Raw genomic sequence first — 22,800 nt, forward strand, 5'->3', positions numbered from 1 at the left:
CTTTTCATATGCTTGTTGACCATTTGTATATCCTGTTTGGAGAAATGTGTACTCCAGTCCTTTGCCCATTTGAAAATTTAGTTGTTGTTGAGTTGTGGGAGTTCTTTATATATTCTGAATATTGACCCCTTATTAGATACATGAGTTACATATATTTTCTCCCATTCTATAGGTTCCTTTTGACATTTGATGCACAGAAGTTTTAAATTTTGATGTAGTTCAATTTGTCTGGTTTTGGCTTCATAGCCAGGAAATCCTTATCTAATTAAAATTTTGTTTATTTATTCATGAGAGACATAGAAAGAGAGGCAGAGACACAGGCAGAGGGAGGAGAAGCAGGCTCCATGCAAGGAGCCCGATGCGGGACTCAATCCCAAGAATCTGGGATCACACCCTGAGCCAAAGGCAGACGCTCAACCGCTGAGCCACCCAGGCATCCCCTCCTTATCAAATTTAATGTCCTAAAGCTTCTGTTTTCTTTTAAAAGCTTTATAGTTTTAGGACTTACATTTAGATCTTTGATCCATTTTGAGTTAATTTTGTACATGAACTAGGGACCCAGTTTCGTTTGCATGGAGCTATCCAGTGTGATAAGGCAATCAAAAATAACTACTGTGCCTTATTTTCTGAGAGATGTCCTAGCTCTGCCCTTCTTTGCTTTTATTATTTCTCTGCTATTTAATTTTTATTTCACTTTTAGCACTTTATTCATAATTTGAGACCTGTCTTGAAAGGTGCTTGTGTATTCATTTACAAGAGTTTAGAGTGACCTGACTGCATTTAATTCTCAGAGTTTTTAATGTAAGGCCTCCTTGTACTCCCATCGGTAATCCATTGAGCAGCCCATTCCATTTTCAGCTATTGTATTTGGTTTGGGAGGCTTTTCGGTGGCTAACTGCCATTTTGTGGTTTTCCTGTTATCTGGTTCATTAAATGCACCGTAGCATTAAGAAAGGAGAGGTCCTTTCTCCCATGCAGATGTTTATATCATACTAGTCTTAATGATTGTAATTTTTTTTTATTGTAATTGATATATTTTTATCTGCTTGTATTTTGGGAATTGTAGAGATAATCTATCATCTGGTTTGTTATAAATGTTCTTGGTGAGCTTTTGGGTTTTCTGTCCAATTACTTTTGTTTTTGTGTTTTCTGTTTGGATTTAGAGAGTTATGTAAACTATATTGCCATTGCTGCAATATTTTTAAAATCCTCTGCCTTATGAAAAATCTTAAAGCTAGTTTTTTGTTGTTGGATCTGGCACGTACATAAGGTAGTAAAACATTTTCCTTAAAATTATGATCAATAAAAAAAGAAATTTCTAATATGAGCTGATAAAGATCAGGAGTAAAAATGTTTATTCTGTTTAATTTAATCCAGGGGAATTGTTCTAGTAATATAATTTAGAAGAAAAAAGTTCAGCCATTAGAACAAGTGTATCAATTTTTTTTAATAGTTATTTATTTATTCATTCATTCATTTACTTATTTATTTATTTATTTTTAAGTAGGCTCCACACCCAGCATGGACTTGAACTTACAAATCTGAACTTCAGATGCTGAACTAACTGAGCCACTCAGGCACCCCAAATTATAACAACTTTTTTTTTACTAATTTTTAAAATGAGCATAATTTGTGATATAAACTATATTCCATAAAACTTAATAATTTTAGCAAGTTTTGACAAACATAGTCATATGATGATTACCACAGTCAGGTTTTTATTATTCCCAAATGTTATCTGATTTGTCTTTTAAACTAATCCCTTCTTTCTCTCTTCCTAGCCCCTCTGTCAGTATAGTTTTGCTTTTCCAGAACATATAATGGGGTCACACAATGTGTAATTTTTTGTGTCATTTGATGATTCATTTATTTTTTAGTATTGAAGAATTATCTTGTCTAACCCTGAAAGCTTCCTCGAGACTTTTTGGAGCAAAGTGGCCTAGAAATGAAGGGGTTAGTAAGTCATATCCCAAGAGATACTGGAGATGAATAATAAGAATCCTTTCCTCAGTCCTTACAGTCTGGTTGGTGAAACAAATGTTTATATATGTAGTTACAATGATGATAGTCATTAAAAAAGGTAAATGTGGGCAAAGTACTGGAGAAACAGAGAAGGGAGTTAGTGTCTTTCTGAACATCTCTGTAATATAAATTTACACAACTTAATCTTCATACAGACTTTTTATATGGAATCCTAACATAAAGACGTTATATAGAAATTAGATTACTTTCAACATCAAGTGTTACCTTTTTTCTGTTTTACTCATTTTTTATATTAAATATTGTTTTTTGTCTCCTACCTTGTCGGGTTTTTTTTTTTCCATATTTTTCTTTGGTGTTTCACTTTTCTTGGAGGCTGATATTTAAGAGTTTTGTATATGTTAGAACTCTTTATTTTTTTTAATATTTTATTTATTTATTCATGAGAGACACACAGAAAGAGAGGCAGAGACACAGGCAGAGGGAGAAGCTCCATGCAGGGAGCCTGATGTGGGACTTGATCTTGGGTCTCCAGGCTCAGGCCCTGGACTGAAGGTGGCGCTAAACCGCTGAGCCACCAGAGCTGCCCGTATGTTAGAACTCTTATCATAGTTGTTGACAGTTTCCTTTGAAATGCCCTAATATTTTTGTGGGTTTTTTTAATGTTGAAAAGATTTAAATTGTTATAGACTCAAATCTGTTTTGTTTTTTTATTATCTCTGTCACTGCTTTTAAGCTTAGAAGTATTTCCCAATCCAAATATGAGATATTAATCTGTGTTTGTTTCATTGTGGCTTAGTTTTTTACGTTTAAGTTGATCTAGAATTTGTATCTGTGTAACATCTCTCTCTTTTTTTATTTATTGAAGTATAGTTGACTCTTTCCTTTTTTTAAGGATGGAAATGGAGTTGTTCGTGGTTACTACTTGTCTGTGTTTCTGGAACTGTCAGCTGGCTTACCTGAAACTTCCAAGTAAGACATGTAATAAATAACAGTCTTAAGTGTGTCTTTACATACATTCCTCTTAGGATTTTTTATTAACTATTGTTAATTATTGTTATGTCTGTAAAGATGTGTACTGATAATTGAACCCCTGGCAGTTCTCAAACTCGATGCCTTTAAAGACTCTTGATACTCTTAAATTTTATTGTAAACCCCAAAGAGGTGTGTGTCTGTGTGCATGTGTGTGTGCATGTCTTAACGGATTCTATCTGTTGATATTTTCTGAGTTAGAAATTCAAACTGAGAAAACTTAAAAATTTTTTTTATTTTAAAAAATTTTATATGTTCACTTAAAAATAATAACCTATTGCATACTAACATAAATAACATTCTTGTGAAAGATACCTATTTTTCTAAAGCAAAATAATACTTGGCAAGAAAACTTGTATTATTTTGCGTTTTGGGAAATCTCTTAATGTATGGCATTAAGAAAGACAACTGGATCCTCACATTGGCTTCTATTCATTTTTGTTGCAATAAGTTATTTTGGTTGCAGCAAATGTTTAAAATCTAGCCTCACAGATTTTGTTTTGTTTTGTTTTGTTTTGTTTGTTTGTTTGTTTGTTTTAATTTATTTATGATAGGCACACAGTGAGAGAGAGAGAGGCAGAGACACGGGCAGAGGGAGAAGCAGGCTCCATGCACCGGGAGCCCGATGTGGGATTCAATCCCGGGTCTCCAGGATCGCGCCCTGGGCCAAAGGCAGGCGCCAAACCGCTGCGCCACCCAGGGATCCCGCCTCACAGATTTTGAATATCATGGGTAGTTAGTTGGAAAAAGCGGTTTTTTGATGAGGTACAATTCATATACTATAATATTAACCTTACAAATAAGTGCATTGGGCAGCCCTGGTGGCGCAGCGGTTTAGCGCCACCTGCAGCCAAGGGCGTGATCCTGGAGACCCTGGATCGGGTCCCACGTCGGGCTCTCTGCGTGGAGCCTGCTTCTCCCTCTGCCTGTGTCTCTGCCCCTCTCTCTCTCTCTGCATCTCTATGAATAAATAAATAAAATCTTAAAAAAAAAAAAAAAACAAATAAGTGCACAATTCAGTAGATTTTAGTATATCCAGTGAGTGCTATAACTAACACTGATACTTAATTTCAGAACATTTTCATCACTCCATGGAGAGACCCATTAGCTGTCACATCTCATTTCCCCTTCTCCCCAGTTCTTGGAAACCTTTATAATCTACTTTTTGCTAAAGGAACGTTTAGAAAAGCAGTTTTAGATCATTGTGAATTATTTTTGATATTACACAGAAGTTGAACAAATTGTATTCATTAAATGTAATTTGTAATGTGGAATCTAGAGTCATGTCAGTGAATTTTATTTTACTCTATTGCACTAAAATGTGTTGGTTTGGTATGAGATGTCTGTTTCTAGCTATAATAGAGTGTAATGAAAGATAACCCTTTCTGCTGCAACAACCAAATAAAGAAGAAAAGCAACATTTTCTAGATAATGGACGTTAGGCAACAAATGAAAGTTACTTAGCGATAAGAAATAGACAAATAAGCTGTGTGATTGCCTCAGCTTACCACCTTGAAAGAGTTTTTATTAGGCCATAACATAGGGAGGGAGAACTGAGGTAGATTCCGACAGATTCCCTGAGTTTGAGGAGGTAGTGCTGAGTGTCCAGGAAGACTAGTGCAGCTAGAATGTATTGGATAGAATTCCAGAAAGAGATCTGCACAGAGAACTCCAGAGATGTGTGGAGGATTCCCTTAAGTATTCACAGAGTACTGATCAGAGCATACATGTGAGGAAACTCCCTGAGGTTGGGGAAAGAACCATCTGAAAGATTAAAGGGAGTGGTGCCTGATGCTCATAAAAGGCAATAACTATGTTGTTCTCACTACTGTAGTGGAGAAACTTATAATTCATGGGGCACTAAGTAAAGTATTCAGGAAATTTTTGCTTCAGTAGTGGAGAACAGTGAGTCCTAGACTGAGCAGTGCTCCCAACCCATTAACAGATAAAAGAATAAAAGAAGGACCTGAAAGGATCAGATTGTTTCCGGGTAAGGAATCTGCATCCCAAAGCAAAGCTCAAGAAAATTTATAAGGTCAAAATTTATCCTGCATCCATCAAAATCAGATTTACAATACCTTTTCAGTCAAGGATTAATTGACATGTAAAGAGGCAGGAAAACATAATAATGGGGAGAATAATCATTCAAAATTGAGCAATAACTATTTTTCTTCATTTGGGTTATTTCTATTGATGTTTTATGAATTAGAAATTAAAGCAAATTAATTTTTATTAGTTCCCTTAAAAATAAACCTTTTAATATATTTTATTCTAAAGCAAAATAATTGATGAGAAAACTTGTATTGTTTGCCTTTTTTGAAGTCTGTAGGTCTTAAAAAAGACAATTGTATTCTTAAAAAAGCCATTTAAGGCAATTTTTATAATTTTTCCATTTTTTCAAAAGTTGAGTAGAGATATGAAAGATGTAAAAGAGGGCAACCCCCGTGGCGCAGCGGTTTAGCACCGCCTTCAGCCCAGGGCCTAATCCTGGAGACCAAGGATCGAGTTCCACGTCGGGCTCCCTGCACGGAGCCTGCTTCTCCCTCTGCCTGTGTCTCTGCCTCGCGCGCGCGCGCGCGCTCTCTCTCTCTCTCTCTCTCTCTCTCTCTCAATAAATAAATAAATAAATAAATAAATCTTTAAACAAAGAAAGATGTAAAAGATTCAGATTGAACTTCTTGAAAATATCTGAGATAAAAAGAACACTAGGTAACATGAACCATAAATTACGTATTGCAAAAGAAACGATTAATGAGCTTGAAGGCACAGCAGTAGAAACTGTCTGAAATGAATTTTAAAACAATAGAACATCTTAAAGCAGCTTAATGTGTAGATAATGAAAAGTCCTCAAACAAGGGGATGGGAAGAAAACAATGGTGAAAGTTTCCCAAACTTTTATTCTTTTTTAAGATTTATTTATTCATGAGTCACAGAGGCAGGCAGAGAGAGAAGCAAGCTCCCCACGGGGAGCCCGATGTGGGACTCAATCCCGGATCCTGGGATCATGCCCTGAGCCAAAGGCAGACTAACTGCTGAGCCACCCAGGCATCCTAGTTTCCCAAACTTGATGAATACTTGAACACGCTCAGGAAGCTCAGTCAACTACAAGCACATGAAACATGAAGAAAACACCAAAGCACATCATATTCAAACTGCTCAAAACCAAAGATAAACAAGGAATCTTAAACTGATAGTGAAAAAAATATATAGAGGTACAAAGATAAGGATGAAATTCGATTTGTCACTGGAAAGAATACAAGTGAAATGATAGAGCAACATCTTGAAAGGGTTAAAGGAAAAATCTCAACCTAGAATTCTGTATTCAGCAAAAATATATTTTTAAAAATAAAGGTGAAATAAAGGCATTTTCATGCCTAGACTATATGAAATATTTTTTGTATATATTTTTTATTCATGAGCGACAGAGAGAGAGAGAGGCAGAGACACAGGCAGAGGGAGAAGCAGGCTCCATGCAGGGAGCCCGACGCGGGACTCGATCCCAGGTCTCCAGGATCAGGCCCTGGGCCAAAGGTGGCGCTAAACCGCTGAGCCACCCGGGCTACCCTAGACTATATGAAATATTAAAGCACATGCTTCAGATAGAAGTAAAAATAATACCAGTTGGGACTTCTGAATCTAAACAAAGGAATAAAGACTACCAGAATTGGAAATTGCATGGGTAAATTAAAATATGTCCATTGTAAAAATAACTTTAAATGACGATTGGCTGTTTAAACATGGATAACATTGTATTTTGAAATCTATAACATATGTAGAAGTACATAACAGAAGTATAAAGGCCAAAAGAATAGAGAATGGAAATAGAAGTTTCTGACACTGTATGTGAAGTGATACAGTAGCAAAGCTAGATTCTGATTATTTTAAAGATATATACTATTTTTTTTAAGATTTTATTTATTTATGAGAGAGGCAGAGATACAGTCAGAGGAAGAAGCAGGCTCCCCATGGGGGAGTGCAGGACTTGATCCCAGGTCCCTGAGATCATGACAGCCAAAGGCAGATGCTCAACTACTGAGCCACCCAGGTGTCCGAAAGATATATACTGCTGTGCAATAAATTAGCACAAACATGGCAGCTTAAAATAATAGACATTGGATATTCAATATCCAATAGGATTCAACACATTCAAATTATGTTTTCCATCATTCTTCTGGAGGCCAGAAATCTAAAACCTGTTAGCTCCAAATCAGGTTTTCAGTACTGTTGTACTAGTTCCAGAGGCATGAGGGGAAAATCCATTCCTTGACTTAGTTTTTGGGGTTGCCAGCATTCTTTGGCTTGTGACCATATCACTTCCATTTCTGCATTTGATCACAATGCCTTCTCTCTCTCCCTCTCTCCCTTTCTTCCACTTTCCCTTCTCCCTCTCTTCCTCCCCCCTTTTTTTTTCCTGTCAGGTCTTTCTCTGCTTTCCTTTTAAGATGACACTCATGATTACATATAGAGTCCATATGGATTATCTAGGGTAGTTCCCTTACCTGCGGGTCCTTAGCTTAATCACAGCTTCATGCTCCCCTTTTTTTGTTATAAAAGGTAACAACAGCACATTCCATTGATTAGGATGTGACTGTCTTGGGGTGGAGGTTAATATTCAGCCTACCAGAACTATAAACTGTAAAGTCACTACTAAAATGCAAAGACATACAACTAATAAAGCAACAAAGGGGATAAAATGGAATTATAAACAAATACTTAAAGAAGACAGAAAAAGTTAATAGGTAATAAAAGAACAGATGGGAGAATACCAAAATGTATTCATGTAAATGGTCTAAACACCCAGTTAAAAGGTAGAGATTCTCCTATAGGCTAAAAAAGCAAAACTCAAGTTTATGTTACCCACAAGAAACACACTTTAAATATAAAGATATATCGTACTAGTACTAGTCAAACATAGATTAGATTTCAAAGCAAATATTACCAGAGATAAGGAAGTTTATTTCATAGTGATATAAAGATCAGTTAATGAAGAAGACATATAAAAATTCTTAACATTTACTTATGTAATTATGCCCCAGAAATAGATCTTCAAAATACATGGAGCAAAACCTAATAGAAATACAAGGGGAAATAGACAAAAGCTTTTCTCTTAATCAGTATTATAAGTGGGCAGAAAATCATCAGGAATGTACATGTGAACAGTATTACCCACCCTGTCCTGTTTGACAATTATAGACTGTCCAAACAGTAGAAGTGCACACAGATTATTTATCAAGATAGACCATATTCTGAGATATAAAACGTATCTCTGTAAATCCAAAAGGATTCAACACATTCAAATTATGTTCTCTTGCCATTGTGGAATCAATTTAGATATTAACATATTTTGAAAATCTGAAATATGTGGAAGTTAAGTAAAACATTTCTAAATAACTCTAGATCAAAGAGGCAATCAACAAGGGATGCCTGGGTGGCTTAGGGGTTGAGCATCTGCCTTTGGCTCAGGGCATGATCCCAGGGTCCTGGGATTGAGCCCCTCATCAGGCTCCCTGCAGGGAGCCTGCTTCTCCCTCTGCCTGTGTCTCTGCCTCTCTCTGTGTCTCTCATGAATAGATAATAAACTCTTTAAAAAAGAAAAAGAAAAAGAAATCATAAGGGATTTTTAAAAGATATTTTGAACTGAATGAAAATGAAAACATTAGAATATGTAGTATGCTGCTAAAGCAGTAAGTAGAGGGAAACTTATAGCAATATATGCCAGTATACTGTGACCCTTGCACAACATGGATTTGAAGTGCAGGTTCATTTAAATGCAGATTTTTAAAATAAATACACTATATTACTATAAATGTATTTTCTTTTCCTTATGATTTTACCATTTTTTTCCTCTATTTATTGTAAGACTATAGTAGTTAACATAACATACCAAATACATGTAAATCAACTTAATGTTATTGGTAAGACCTCTCATCAACGATGGTCTATTAAGTTTTCAGGGAATCAGAAGTCATAGTTCACACCTACTATTCCTGCATTAAACAGTTTTGACTATGTGGGGAACAGTGTCCCTAACCCCTGTACTGTTCGAGGATCAGCTGTTAAATGAAAAACAGAAAGGTCTCAAATCAGTGATCTACCTTAAAAAATTAAAGAAAAGAGGTGCTTGGGTACCTCAGTCAGTTAGGTGTCCAACTTGATTTCAGCTCAGGTCATAATTTCAGGGTTGTAAGATCAAGGCTCACTTCGGGCTTGTGCTCTGGGTATGGAGTCTGCTTAAGATTTTCTACCTTTCTCTTAAAAAAAAAAAATAGAGAAAACAAGTTAAATGGAAAGTAAGCTGGAAAAAGGAAATAATAAAGAACAAAGCAATGAAATAAAAATTGAAAGAGCAATAGAGAAAATCACTGAAATCAAAACAAAAGGGCAGTCGGGTGGTTCAGTGGTTTAGCGCTACCTTCAGCCCACGGCATAATCCTGGAGACCTGGGATCGAGTCTCACAACGGGCTCCCTACAGGGAACCTGCTTCTCCCTCTGCCTGTGTTTCTGCCCCCACCCCCCGCTCGCTCACTCTCTCTCTGCCTCTCATGAATAAATAAATCTTAGAAAAAACAAATCAAAATTTGATGACTAAACCTACACAATTTTAAGACTTATAATAAAGCTACATTACTAACTTAATATAGCATAGTATCAGCATAAGGATAGAAAAATTAATCAGTGGAATATACTTCGAGTCCAGAAATAAACCTACATTCATAAGAGCAGATTTTTGATAAAGATGCAAAGGCTATGCTCCGGAGGGTGTATAGTCTGATGCTTGGATATCTCTATGCAAAAAACATAAACTTGTATCCATACCTCATACTACATACATAAACTAACTGAAAATTGACTACAATCCTAGATTTAAATTCTAAAACAATAAAACTTATAGGAGAACATCTGTGACTTTGGGTTAGGCAATGATATTTTAGTCATAAACCAAAAGCACATCTATAAAAGAACACATTTATTAGACTTCATGAAAACCATGAAGTTCTCTTCAAATTGCACAGACTTTTAGCCAGAATATATAAGGAACTCTCAAAACTCAACAATAAAAATAAACAAGCTCCCTTCCTCATGTGGTCAAAACATTTGTTATACACCTCACTAAGATATATTGACAGCAAAATAAGCCTATTTAGGATGATTAATAGCATTAGTCATTAGGGAAATGGAAATTTACAAGCAATCTGATACCAGTATATCCTCTTGCAGTTTTTATTAGGGAACTGGAAACATAATATAGATACCTCTATATCCCATTGGAATGGCTAAAATTAAAAGCTCCTACCAAGTTTTGATAAGAATATATACAAATTTGAGTTCTTGCGCATTCCTCCTGGAAATGTAAAATGATAAAACCACTTTTGTAAAATTTAGTGATTTCTTAACAAGTTAAACATAGGCTTACTATATGACTCAGCTAAACTACTCCTAGACATTAACCCAAGAGAAAAGGAACTATATGTCCATACAAAGACTTTTACACAAATATTCATAGCATCTTTGTTTGTAATAGCCAAATAGAATCAACCTAATTTCATCAACAGGTGAATGAATAAATAAATTTTGGTGTGTCCATATAGTGGAATACGTCTCAGCAATAAAAACCAATGGACTGTTGATACCTGCAGCAATATGAATGCCTTTTAAATTGATTATTCATGAAAGAATAGACAGAAAAAGAGCCATGTATATGAGTCCACCTAGGTAAAACTCTAGAAAAATGCAGACTAATCTGTAGTAACAATGCAGATATACTACCATTTTCATCAAGAGAGTCTTGAAGTATCAGAAAGCTTTTTTTTTTTTAAAGATTTTATTTATTTATTCATAGAGATGCAGAGAGAGAGAGGCAGAGACACAGGCAGAGGGAGAAGCAGGCTCCATGCAGAGAGCCCGACGTGGGACTCGATCCAGGGTCTCCAGGATCACGCCCTGGGCTGCAGGCAGCGCTAAACCACTGCGCCACCAGGGCTGCCCTATCAGAAAGCTTTTAAGCTCACATAGCACATACAGATTTTCCAGAACTTTATTATTATTATTTTAAAAGATTTTATTTATTCATGAGAGACACAGAGAAGCAGAGACAGGCAGAGGGAAAAGCAGACTCCCTGCAGGGAGCCTGATGTGGTAGTCAATCTGAGGACTCCGGGATCCTGAGCCAAAGGCAGATGCTTCAACCACCTGAGCCACTCTGGCGTCCCTTATTTATTTATTTTTTTTTATTTGAATCCTTGTGTTTTGTCATTGGCAACCAATCCTGGCAATTTTTTCCTTAGTTGACTTGGTCCAGAAAATGTCTGCCGGGTATCTACAACTAAATAATCATTGTTTGTTGTTTTTTCATTTGATGTTTGACCGAAAAATGTGGCTAATGAACTTGCAACTCAGTTAAAGTTATTTTTCCAAGACAACTATTGTACATCACTTTGCAGCACAAGTACATTATGTGTGTGTTTCCCATTTTGTGTTAACAAGAGTTAAGGTTTAATAACAGTTAACAATTTTACTACTTCATCAGAGTTCCTAAGAGATACTGGTATTTTTTTTCTCTGTCTGAAAGTGTGTGGCACCAAGTAATATAATGACTACTGGTACATTTTTAACTACCATTCTTCTGTACCATTAGTGCATGTGTCCACTTGAAAGAGGCAAACAATATTACGATAATAGTTTTGACATTTTGGATCCCTAAAAGAATCATGGGGACTGACCCCCAGGGACACACAGACTATACTTTAACAAGGACAGCACAGACTGACCTTAATGCAGAATATTCTTGTTACTACTGGTGAGTTAAACTATGAATAATGTTAGTAATATGGAAAGGATTCTGGTCTTTGAATTGTAAGTATGTTTTAGTTACAGCTTAGCTCCAAATGTCCTGTGTGATCTGAAACAGTGGACTCACCTGTATTGTTACTAGAACAGCTAACTCCTAAATATATACTTTGCGCCAAGCACTGTGCTTTACATAACCCATTTTGCTTTACTACCATCTTATGAACTGTAGGTTATATTATTAGTCCTATTTTGCAGTTGGTAATACAGTGATGGCTTCGGTAAATTATTCACTCAAGATCAGCATTGTTTAACAGCAATCTGTTTTAAAACAGACTTTTATTCGGGGGGGGGTGGTATCTCTGGTTTGTTTATAACTACCAGGTTCTGTTTGAGTCTCTGAAATCAGCCATTTTGGTTGGAACGTGGTTAATTGTGGGCAGAATCATAAGCAGCTCATACCATGAAATAAATCTTGGGCCTCTCTTTGTCTCTTGAGTAAGGTATTTCTTGATCTACCTCTGTTTCTTGACTTGAGAAGTTTCTTCCTTTTTCTCTCACTGATAGGTAGATTTTGTGACATTTCTATTGCCTGTGGTACTGATTTCATCTCTGTGCTTTTATTGTTGACCGTATATACTTAAGGAATTTAAAGTTCATATTATGTTGCAAACAGCATAATGTTATCAGTGAAAATGAAATATTACTCTGGATACTAAGGTTGAAAAAAGATTAGGATTTCTATAGCTGTTAGAGATTATCTAAATACTTCAGTGAGACCTTTCTATTCTGATAAAATTACATCTTATTATCTGTTGATTCTCTTAACACTTCAGTAAGCCTAGACAAGTGTTTTGAATACTTATCATTAATATTAAAATGTCATTCAATTATGGAATTCAGAGTTGAACAGTAGTTTAACTGCCAAAATACAGGCTAAGATCTTAAATCATTGTATCATTATCTAGTAGATTTTAGTATCACCTGGGACACTGCAGAGATACTTTCATAATTTCATTAGTTTAAGAATCTCTCTACAGATGTGTGTTAAGCATACACAAGTATAGGCTTTTGGAGAAATTTGCATATGAATGACATCCTGGAATTGACTTTTAATATAGTGCCTTGTTTTAGAGAAAGGAATTTCTTTGAGTTGCTTAAGAAAAGAGTTGAATTTTCCCTGGGAGAGTAAATGTAGTAATATTAAAATTTTTAAGTTAGCAGCTGTCATACTTATTTGGATCTTCAGTTTGATAGAAGGAAAGAATTTGTTAGAATATTCAAATTTAAGGTTGAGATGCTTTGTAAGTAATTTAACTTGGATTAATTCCCACATTTATTAAAAACACAGATCTGTATCCCATGATTCTAAAAAAGTCATGCTAGTAAAAGAATGATTTTTTTTCAAACATATGGTTTTTCATACAGAGTTTTCACTTTTTTATATTGATTTTAAACTTTAATCTATTTTGATCCTGGATACATTTGACCATCTGCATTAATGTTCTCCTGCCACTCCCAGATTTTCAATATCCTTGATTGTTTCTCTGTGTGTTTCACTAATTTTAAAAATAGAAGTAGAAATTTCATTTTTTTAGAGGTGAAATTCATGTAATACATAGCTAACCATTTTAAAACATAACAGTTCAGGGGCACCTGTGTGGCTCAGTCAGTTAAGTGTTCTGCCTTGGGCTCAGGTCATGATCCCAGGGTCCTGGGATCGAACCCTCCATCAGGCTACCTACCTATTCAGTGGAGAGCCTGCTCCCTCTGCCCTCCCTCCAAACCCGCTTGTGTTGTGTGTGTGTGTGTGTGTGTGTACACATATATACGTATATGTGTATATATACATAATATATATACACACACACGTGTATGTCTCAAAATCTTTAAAAATAAAATATATAGTTCAGTGGAATTTAGTACATTTTCGTCACATGTACAGCCATCACTACCTCTAATTTCAGAATGTTTTCATCACCCCAGAACACACCATACCCATTAAGTAAATGCTCTCTATTTCCTTTCTTCCTCTCTTTGTGGATAACTACAATTCTTTTTTTCTCTGCGTATTTGCCTGTTCTAGATTTTTCATATAAAAGATCCTTAATGGGACTTTTATGTTTGGCTTCTATACTTTTGTGTTTGGTGTTTTCAAGGTTCTCCCATGTTGAAGCATATCAGAACTTCATTCCTTTATATGACTAAATATTATCCCATTTTATTTATATATCATTCGTTTATATGACTGGATATTATCCCATTTTATTTACACACACACACACACACACACACACTTCAGTTTGTTTACCCGTTCATCTGTAGATGGACATTTATTTGGGTTGTATCCAACTTTTGGTTATTATGAATAATCCTGTTGAGATATTCGTGTACAGGTTTCATATGGGACATAATGTTGTTACTTTTGAATAGATATCTGTTTGTGGAATTGCTGAGGTAAATGGTAATTCTGTGTTTATAATATTTTTGGGGAATTGCCAAGCTTTTCCATAGTGGCTGCACGAGAGTTCATATTTCTTCACATCCTCATCAACTCTTAATAATTTTCCATTTTTTAAAAGATTTATTTATTTATTTATTTATGAGAGGCACAGAGAGAGAGAGGCAGAGACATAGGCAGAGGGAGAAGCAGGTTCCCTGTAGGGAGCCCGATGTGGGACTTGATCCTGGATCCTGGGATCACACCCTGAGCCAAAGGCAGATGCCCAACTGTGAGCCACCCAAGCGTCCCAAATAATTTTCCATTTTTAATTATATTTTAGAGACATCCCAGTGAGTATGAAGTACTATCTCATTGTGATTTTGATTTGCATTTCCTTAATGACCAGTGAAGTTGAACATCTTTTCATGTGCTTGTTGACCATTATGTATGTCTGGAGAAATGTCTATTCAAGTCCATTGCCTGTTTTTATTTTTTTAAAGATTTTATTTATTTATTTGAAAGAGCGAGTTCGCACATGCATAAGTGGGATGGAGGGACAGAGAGAAGCAGACTACCCTGAGCCCCTGCGATCATGACCCAGCTTGAAGACAGACACTGAACCAACTGAGCCACCCAGGCGCACCCCCCCCCCCCCCGCCTATTATTAAATGGGGTGCTTGCTTTTTGTTGTTGAGTTATAGGAATTCTTTATATATTTTGAATGCCCCTTATCATTTATTTGCATGATTTGACAGCAGTTTCTCCCGTTTTGTAGGTTTGTCCTTTTGTTACATGATTGGTGTTCCCTTGGCCCTTGGCTCTTGGTCCTGCCTTTTCGAAGAATGAAGAGGTAGGCCAGATGAAGAGTGATGGGCAGCAAAGCAAGTTTATTGAGTGATAGTACAAAGTTCCCAGAGAGGAAGGAAACCCAAGAGGGTTGCCATTTTGGCATTCAAATTTAGGGGTTTTTATAAGCTCTTTTGAGGAACACTTTTGAGTGTGGGCCCCTGTAGATTGACCACTAAGGGGTGCCAGTCAGGGCTTGCATCATGCACCTGTCTACCTATCAGGTTACTGTTCATGTGTAGTGGTTGGGTTTTTGGGCTGACATCTGAAGACTTAACTGCCTCAACTTGTGATGGAGACCAGTGTTTTATGGTTAATTGTTTTTGTTTCAGAATGTTTTGCAAAAATCACTTCTACAGAGGCTGCAAGACAGGATGCTATTATGGCCTTGTCTAAGCCATAAAACAGGATGCTAGTGCGGTTTTCTCTTAGCAGTCCTGGCTTCCTGTTTTTGTTTGTTTTGTTTTTTGAGGACCCTAGCCCTGACTACCTAAGTGTCCAATTGACCTCTAACACTTCTGCTTTCTTGATGATGTCTTTTGATGTACAACATTTTAAATTTTGTGAAGTTCAAGTTAACTGTTTTTCCTTTTGTTGCTCATACTTTTAAAATCAAATTTAAGAATGTATTGCTAAATTTAGTCGATTCATGAAGATTTATCCCTGTGTTTTCTTTTAAGAGTTTTATAATTTTAAGCCCTTATATTTAGGTCATTGATCCATTTTGAGTTAATTTTTATATATGGAATTAGTTAAGGGTCCAGCTTCACTCTTTTGCAGGTATCTATTCACTTTTCTCAGCACCATTTTTGTTGAAGAGACTTTGTCTTCCCCATTGAATGATCTTGGGACCCTTGTCAAAAAATGTGCATGGATATTTGGGTTTATTTCTGGACATTTAATGGTATCTTTTATACTATAGAGCTGGCTTCATTACTTAAATTTGAAGTGGACAAAATATCACAGCTTACATATTGATTAGTTCTTTGTACCACCAATATTGATAATGTATTTTGAATGATACTAATATAAAAACCATTTAACAATTCTTAAATTTTTACATCTGATATTTGTAGGTAAAGAGCTACAATCTTTTCCCCTTGCTTTTGCCAGCAGAAATAGCAGGTTGTAAGCAATTCGGTTTTTCTTTTAAAAATGTATCTCCACCAGGAAGGGAAACTTTATGGCTACTGTTGAGTGTTCCTTCTGGTTATCTTTATTTTTTCACTTTTCTGTCTTTAAATAACAGTATTTTTCTAGTAAAAATGAGTTTGAAGACTTTGGAGTTTAGTATAAGTTATGGAAGTCTGAGTGTATTGGATTTTTAAATGTATACTTATTTTCAGAAAATTTTGTAGGCTTGAATTTCTGAATACACTATTTATTCAAACTTGAATTGGAAAAATACAGTATTTAAAAATTTATTATTTATAATTTAATGGTTATGAACCTCAGTGGAAATGGCAGAATCTTTATATGTGAAGAAATATAGGTAATGAGTATATGGAAAAATATATAGCTTTGCTAAAACAAAAGTAACTTTGAAAGTACTGTTTTATGCAAAATTTATTTGTTTTCTGATGCTATTTTATACCTGCTATATTGGTAAACATTTTTAAGAGGTAAAAAGAATGTAGTGCCAATCATGTTGTGGTAGTCCATTCCTAAAACTAGGGCCTTTATAAATGATGCAGTCATTTCTGAAAGAAATGTAACTATATATGCCAATTTCTTCACAGGTAATAACTTCATGACCTACTTAATGTTTTGATATGTCTGTCTTCTCTTCTTGTTTATTAACTCTGTATTAATAGTTTGCTGTATTAATAGTTTGCTCTTCAATTTTAGATATGAGTATCGTGTAGAGATGGTTCATCAGTCCTGCAATGATCCTACCAAGAATATCATTCGAGAATTTGCATCTGACTTTGAAGTTGGAGAATGCTGGGGTTATAATAGATTTTTCCGTTTGGATTTACTTGCAAATGAAGGATACTTGAATCGACAAAATGATACAGTGATTTTAAGGTAATAGGAAACATTTTAATATTGTTGTTTTTATCATGAGGGAATAATGTTATCAGAACTTTATTTTAGAGTTCATTTATTTGGGGTGCCTTTATTTTAGAGTTCATTTACTTAGGGCTCAGTTGGTTAAGTGTCCAACTCTTGATTTTTGGCTCCGGTCATAATCTCAGGGTTGTGAGATCAAGCTTGCACAATGTGGAGCCTGTTTAGGATTTTCTCCCTCTTCTGCCCCTCCCCCACCACTTGCATATGTGTCCACAATCTTTCAAAAAAAAAGTTCATTCATTTAACAAAGATGAATATTGAAATTCATACTAACTATGATCTTATGTTTTTAACTGTTTTATTCCAGAAGTCCTGTGTAGTGAGTAATGTAACTTAGAAATGTGTTTGAGGGACGACTGGGTGGCTCAGCGGTTGAGCGTCTGCCTTTGGCTCGGGTCATGATCCTGGAGTTCCAGGCATCAGGCTCCCACATGGAGCCTGCTTCTCCCTCTTCCTGTGTCTCTGCCTCTCTCATGAATAAATAAATCTTAAAAAAAAAAAAAAAAAAGAAATGTTTTGAGATCTAGTTAGCAATTCCATAAAAAGAAAACTTACTACTTCCAATAAATAATGAAACATTTATTTGCCTAGGGAACTTTTTGCAACCTCACCATTTGGAAATACAAAAATAGGGACCCCTGGGTGGCTCAATGGTTGAGGGTCTGCCTTTGGCTCAAGGCATGATCCTGGGAGTTCGGGATCGGGTCCCGTGTCGGCCTCCCTGCAGGGAGCCTGCTTCTCCCTCTGCCTCTCTATGTCTTTCATGAATAAATAAATAAAATCTTTAAAAAAATTTATAAAAAAAAAAAAGAAAAAATACAAAAATAGTGACAGATCAACTGCTTATTTTGTTCACTTATATTTGGGTGACTGATTTTACAAGCTTAAATTCACAAAATAATTTTCAGTTTCTTCTTGATAATAGCAAATTAAAAGTAAGGGAATAGAGATGAAAATTGATGAAAACTAAGTAATTGGTGTGTTATTTGCAAGAAAGGACACTAAACACTAACTATAAAACCACAGTGGTGGCCTTATTTAATGTTGGGGTATGCTTTACAAGTCAACATTTTGGAGCGTCATTATATGATGTTTTAATTTGATGATGAAAATTAGAACTTGAGTATTAAAAAAGTAGATTCAATTAATGGTTTGAACAGTGTCTAACAGTTTAAGAAGGTTCCATTAAAACAATTTTCAAAGCTATTCTTGGAAGTGATTTGGTAGACTCTTAAATTTCTCTTACTCTGAGCTTTTTGTTCTAGAGGATGCTATGTGATTTGATGTTCTATTAACCTTTACTAGTATGTGTTCTTCATAACGTTCTTGGGAGAATGAAAAAGTGAAAAGGGGTTATTGGATTTTCAGCATAGGAAAAAAGATTAATGTTTCTGTCATCTTTTGGGGAAATTATTTTAACTCCATTTTATAACCTTTCAGGGGTTTTGTATTTTTAAAAATTATTTGCCAAAAGAAATAATTTGTTGCTATTCCACACTTTAGCCATACAGAGGATTGCAAAATTACTCAACCATCAATTTGACCAACCTACAAAAGTCTTTTTCCTCTCCTTATTAGAGTCATAGTAACGTTGAATCTTCTGGTGGTAATCTGTGTGATAGAGTTTCCTTTTTTTAATGTATTGTAGCCCAACTTTTAGTCTTTATTTAAGCCATTTGTGTAAACTTTTTCTCATATTTCTGTTTCGATATTTTGTATCATTTATTCAGCAACATTTACTGAGTCTGTGCCTGGTTAATAATATATTTTTTTTTTAACAATAATGTCTTTTTTAAAATTTTTATTTATTTATGATAGTCACAGAGAGAGAGAGAGAGAGGCAGAGACATAGGCAGAGGGAGAAGCAGGCTCCATGCACCAGAAGCCTGACGTGGGATTCGATCCCGGGTCTCCAGGATCGCGCCCTGGGCCAAAGGCAGGCGCTAAACCGCTGCGCCACCCAGGGATCCCTCTGGTTAATAATATTAAGAAAGAATAAGACATGGATTTTGTTCTTGAAATTCAAGGTGAAATGGACAGATAAAAGCAGTTTATTCTATAAGATAGTGCTATAATAGTAGTATAAAACAGATTGCCATAGGAATTGTGGGCAGTAGGCTTTGAATTATCTTATTACTCATAATATTTACTTAATGAGAGATTGCTGAAAATGTTCAAGCCTCAGTTCAAGATTCTTTTTTTTTTTTTTTTTTTCAGTTCAAGATTCTGATGGCATTTTATATGTACTCATTAGAAAGTTAGTTAAGGGGCACCTTGGTGTCTCAGTCAGTTAAGTGTCAGATTCTTGGTTTCAGCTCAGGTCTCCATCCTAAGATCAGAAGTTCAACCCTTGAATTGGGCTCCACACTGGGTGTGGAGCTACTTTAAAAAAAGTTATTTAAAGTTTTTCTATAGCTACATATGAATAAGTATGTATTTTATTCTCCTTTTGTTAATTGAGAAACTTAAAGAATTTTACCTGCTGCTTAATGACATACCACCTGATAACATTCAGGATTGAGTATAGTTTATTAGTACTTCAAAGATGATAATACCCTTTTGAAAGTCTTACCAAGGTATACTGACTGGGCAGTGTCCATTTAGGATAGTGATTGAATAAATCTCTATCCTCTAAAGCATGAGCATGCTTGCCTGAAAACCATTACCTGCTGCAGAGAACTCTTAGATGGTCAGTGGATTCCTATACTAGCTGTAAAATCCTACGAAAAAAGGAATAGTATTTAACATAAGGGTATCAGGACTGGAAGGGTGATTTATAGGCCTCCAAGTTAGTCTTGCCTCTTAGGACTCTTCCACTCTTTACATATTGCTACAGGTTTTTTTCACCATAAATAGGTTCAGGTTCACTTATTTGGTATAGTAGAGGTTTTTTGCATTAGTAAGTATTAGCGTTTTAAAAGTACAGTTAACTGGGTAGATTGAGATCCTGTAATTTATCCATTAAAATCCTTTAATATACTTGTTTTTTTTCCTAACCTTACCTGAAGTATGCCATATTGTGATATATGGAGTTGGTTTTAAGCAGCTCTCTGGAGGAGTTAGGAATATTGGTTACTTAGAGCATGCAGTTCTTTGGGGACAGTAAAGCAGTCCCAAGTAAGGGATTCCCTTAAAGGACATACCCTTTAAGGGAATGTTTTACTGAGGAGTAAGAAATACAAGAACAGAGGAAAGGAGAAAGAAAAAGGGCAGTGTCTAAAACAAGCTTTGCTTGTTTTTATAAGGTCTGACCTAAGCAAGAAAGGGAAGAGAAGAAAGCATTAGCTTCTGCTTTTCTTGCATTGCATGGTCTTCTTCCCAACTCGTGATCAACATGGCATTTGATCTAGATTATTATAATAAATATACTTTAGTAGTTTGGGAGCTTAACCTTGATGCATAATGTAATTGCTTTAGAAAAGTATAGTTTGAGTTTAGACAACTGACATGAAGATAAATTTTCAGAATGTTATGTCATTATAATTTGTAAACTACACATATAAATGGTTATTGCCAGCACCTCTTGAATTCATTTTGGATTTTACCTAGAAATGTAATCAAATAATCTTAAATTATAGAATTTATAGTTACAAATTCAAGGCTTGGTTGATAATATTTTACTGTTTGGATCCTGTTTCATGAGCAGCTCTTCTTTTAAGGTTTCAGGTTCGTTCACCAACTTTCTTTCAAAAATGCCGGGACCAGCATTGGTATATTACTCAATTGGAAGCTGCACAAACTAGTTATATCCAACAAATAAATAACCTTAAAGAGGTAAGAAAAAAACATATTTTGGGTTTAGTGTTTTATATTCATAGTTTTACTGGCCTGTTACATTTGCAATTAGATTTTGTATATTGCTCTTTTGTAATTTTATAGAAAAGTCCAATATTCTTATTCTCCATCTACTTAACACCTTTGAGCCTCAAATTTTGCCTCTTAGTTCATTAGCCACTAGCAACATACGGCTGTGTGAACTTAATTAAAATTAAAAATTTAGTTCTTCATTTGCATTAGCCATATGTCAAGTACTTGTATTGGACATTGCAGATATAGAACATTTTTATTATATAAAACTGTATTGGACAGTGCTGCTCTCATTTGAGGTAAACTTTTTGTGTTTCTCTTAGTGATTTATTTTTCTTTTCCATGCTATCTTGAATTTAAGTATTCAAGCTATAGAGTAGCTATAGAATAATTGAAAATTGCCCCATCTTGAATTTTCACTATTGCTGAGTACTCTCAGTATTCTAAGTACTAAGCTATAGAATTCTGAGTATTCTAAGCTATAGAATAATTGAAAATTGCCCCATCTTGAATTTTCACTATTGCTGAATTGAGCCGTGGGAAGGATCATTTAAGGAATTTTTATTTTATAGTGGTATAAACTAAATTGTATGAGGAATGTTTCTTTCAGCCAGTGGAAGTTGAGATGGGGTGAAAGGATTGAAGTGCTGAGAATGGTTAATAGATGAGGGAGGAAAGTATGAATGAATACATATGTGGAGAGACTTTCATGTTAACTGTACTATTTAAAACCACTTGTATTGGGGATCCCTGGGTGGCTCAGCGGTTTAGCGCCTGCCTTTGGCCCAGGGAGTGATCCTGGAGTCCCGGGATCGAGTCCTGCTTTGGGCTCCCGGCATGGAGCCTGCTTCTCCCTCTGCCTGTGTCTCTGCCTCTCTCTCTCTCTCTCTCTCTCTCTCTCTCTCTCTCTCGGTCTATCATAAATAAATAAATAAATCTTAAAAAAAAAAAACCCCCACTTGTATTGGGATGCCTGGGTAGCTCAGCAGTTGGGTGCCTGCTTTTGCCTCAGCTTGTGATCCTGGGATCCGGGATCAAGTCCCACATTGGCTCCCTGTGAGGAGCCTGCTTCTCCCTTTGCCTGTGTCTCTGTCTCTCTGTGTGTGTTTCTCATGAATAAATAAATAAATCTTTAAAAAATAAAAATAATTTTAAAAAACCATTTGTATTTACTATACAATTTGCTAATTATTTGTGTAACTTGGGTTGGATTTGAGAAGAATGAGACTAAAGAGGGCAGGAGGGGTTTTTTTGCCATGGATTTTTCTATAAGCAAAAACAGGGGAGAGAGAGAGAGAGAGATGGTTCAAAAAAATGGTTTTAGAACATTTGGATATATTTTTTTTGCTGTACCAGTGAAGTACTGGTTGTGACTCACGTTTATTTGTGCTATTATTGTTTTAAAAGAGACTTACTATTGAGTTGTCTCGAACTCAGAAATCAAGAGATTTGTCACCACCAGATAATCATCTTAGCCCCCAAAATGATGACACATCTGAGATACGTGCTAAGAAGTCTGTGTCATGCACCGATATGCTTCTCCAGGATGGTTCTACTACGGCTTCAGTAAGAGAGGTCAAAGAGGATGAAGAAGAAGAGGAGAAGATTCAGAATGAAGATTATCATGTAAGGGGCACCTGGATGTCTCAGTTGGCTAAGTGTTTAACTCTTGATTTGGGCTCAGGTCATGATCTCAGGGCATGAGGTAGAGCCCCATGGCCAGGTCTGCTTGAGACTCCCAGCAGGGAGTCTGCTTGAGATTTGTTACACCGCCCCCCCCCCCCATGCTCTCTGTCTCTCTGTAAAAATAGATAAACTCTTAAGTTTTAAA

At 35.7% G+C, this 22,800-nt stretch overlaps 1 protein-coding gene across 10 annotated transcripts in view; it reads left to right on the forward strand.

Moving 5' to 3' along the window:
* Nucleotides 1-22,800, forward strand: part of TRIM37 (tripartite motif containing 37) — a 254,753-nt gene that overhangs the window by 45,915 nt on the left and 186,038 nt on the right. For 7 of the 10 annotated variants that reach the window (XM_041724289.1, XM_041724288.1, XM_041724287.1 and 4 more), the window contains 5 exons: nucleotides 2,876-2,952; nucleotides 15,019-15,093; nucleotides 16,938-17,117; nucleotides 20,822-20,936; nucleotides 22,377-22,595. In XM_041724289.1, the coding sequence (XP_041580223.1) occupies nucleotides 2,876-2,952; nucleotides 15,019-15,093; nucleotides 16,938-17,117; nucleotides 20,822-20,936; nucleotides 22,377-22,595 (666 nt within the window). The remainder of the gene's footprint in view (nucleotides 1-2,875; nucleotides 2,953-15,018; nucleotides 15,094-16,937; nucleotides 17,118-20,821; nucleotides 20,937-22,376; nucleotides 22,596-22,800) is intronic. The other 3 variants (XM_041724293.1, XM_041724294.1, XM_041724295.1) reach the window with 1 other exon arrangement.

This window comes from Vulpes lagopus, chromosome 12, assembly GCF_018345385.1.
Source record: "Vulpes lagopus strain Blue_001 chromosome 12, ASM1834538v1, whole genome shotgun sequence".
In the NCBI taxonomy this organism is placed as follows: Eukaryota; Metazoa; Chordata; class Mammalia; order Carnivora; family Canidae; genus Vulpes; species Vulpes lagopus.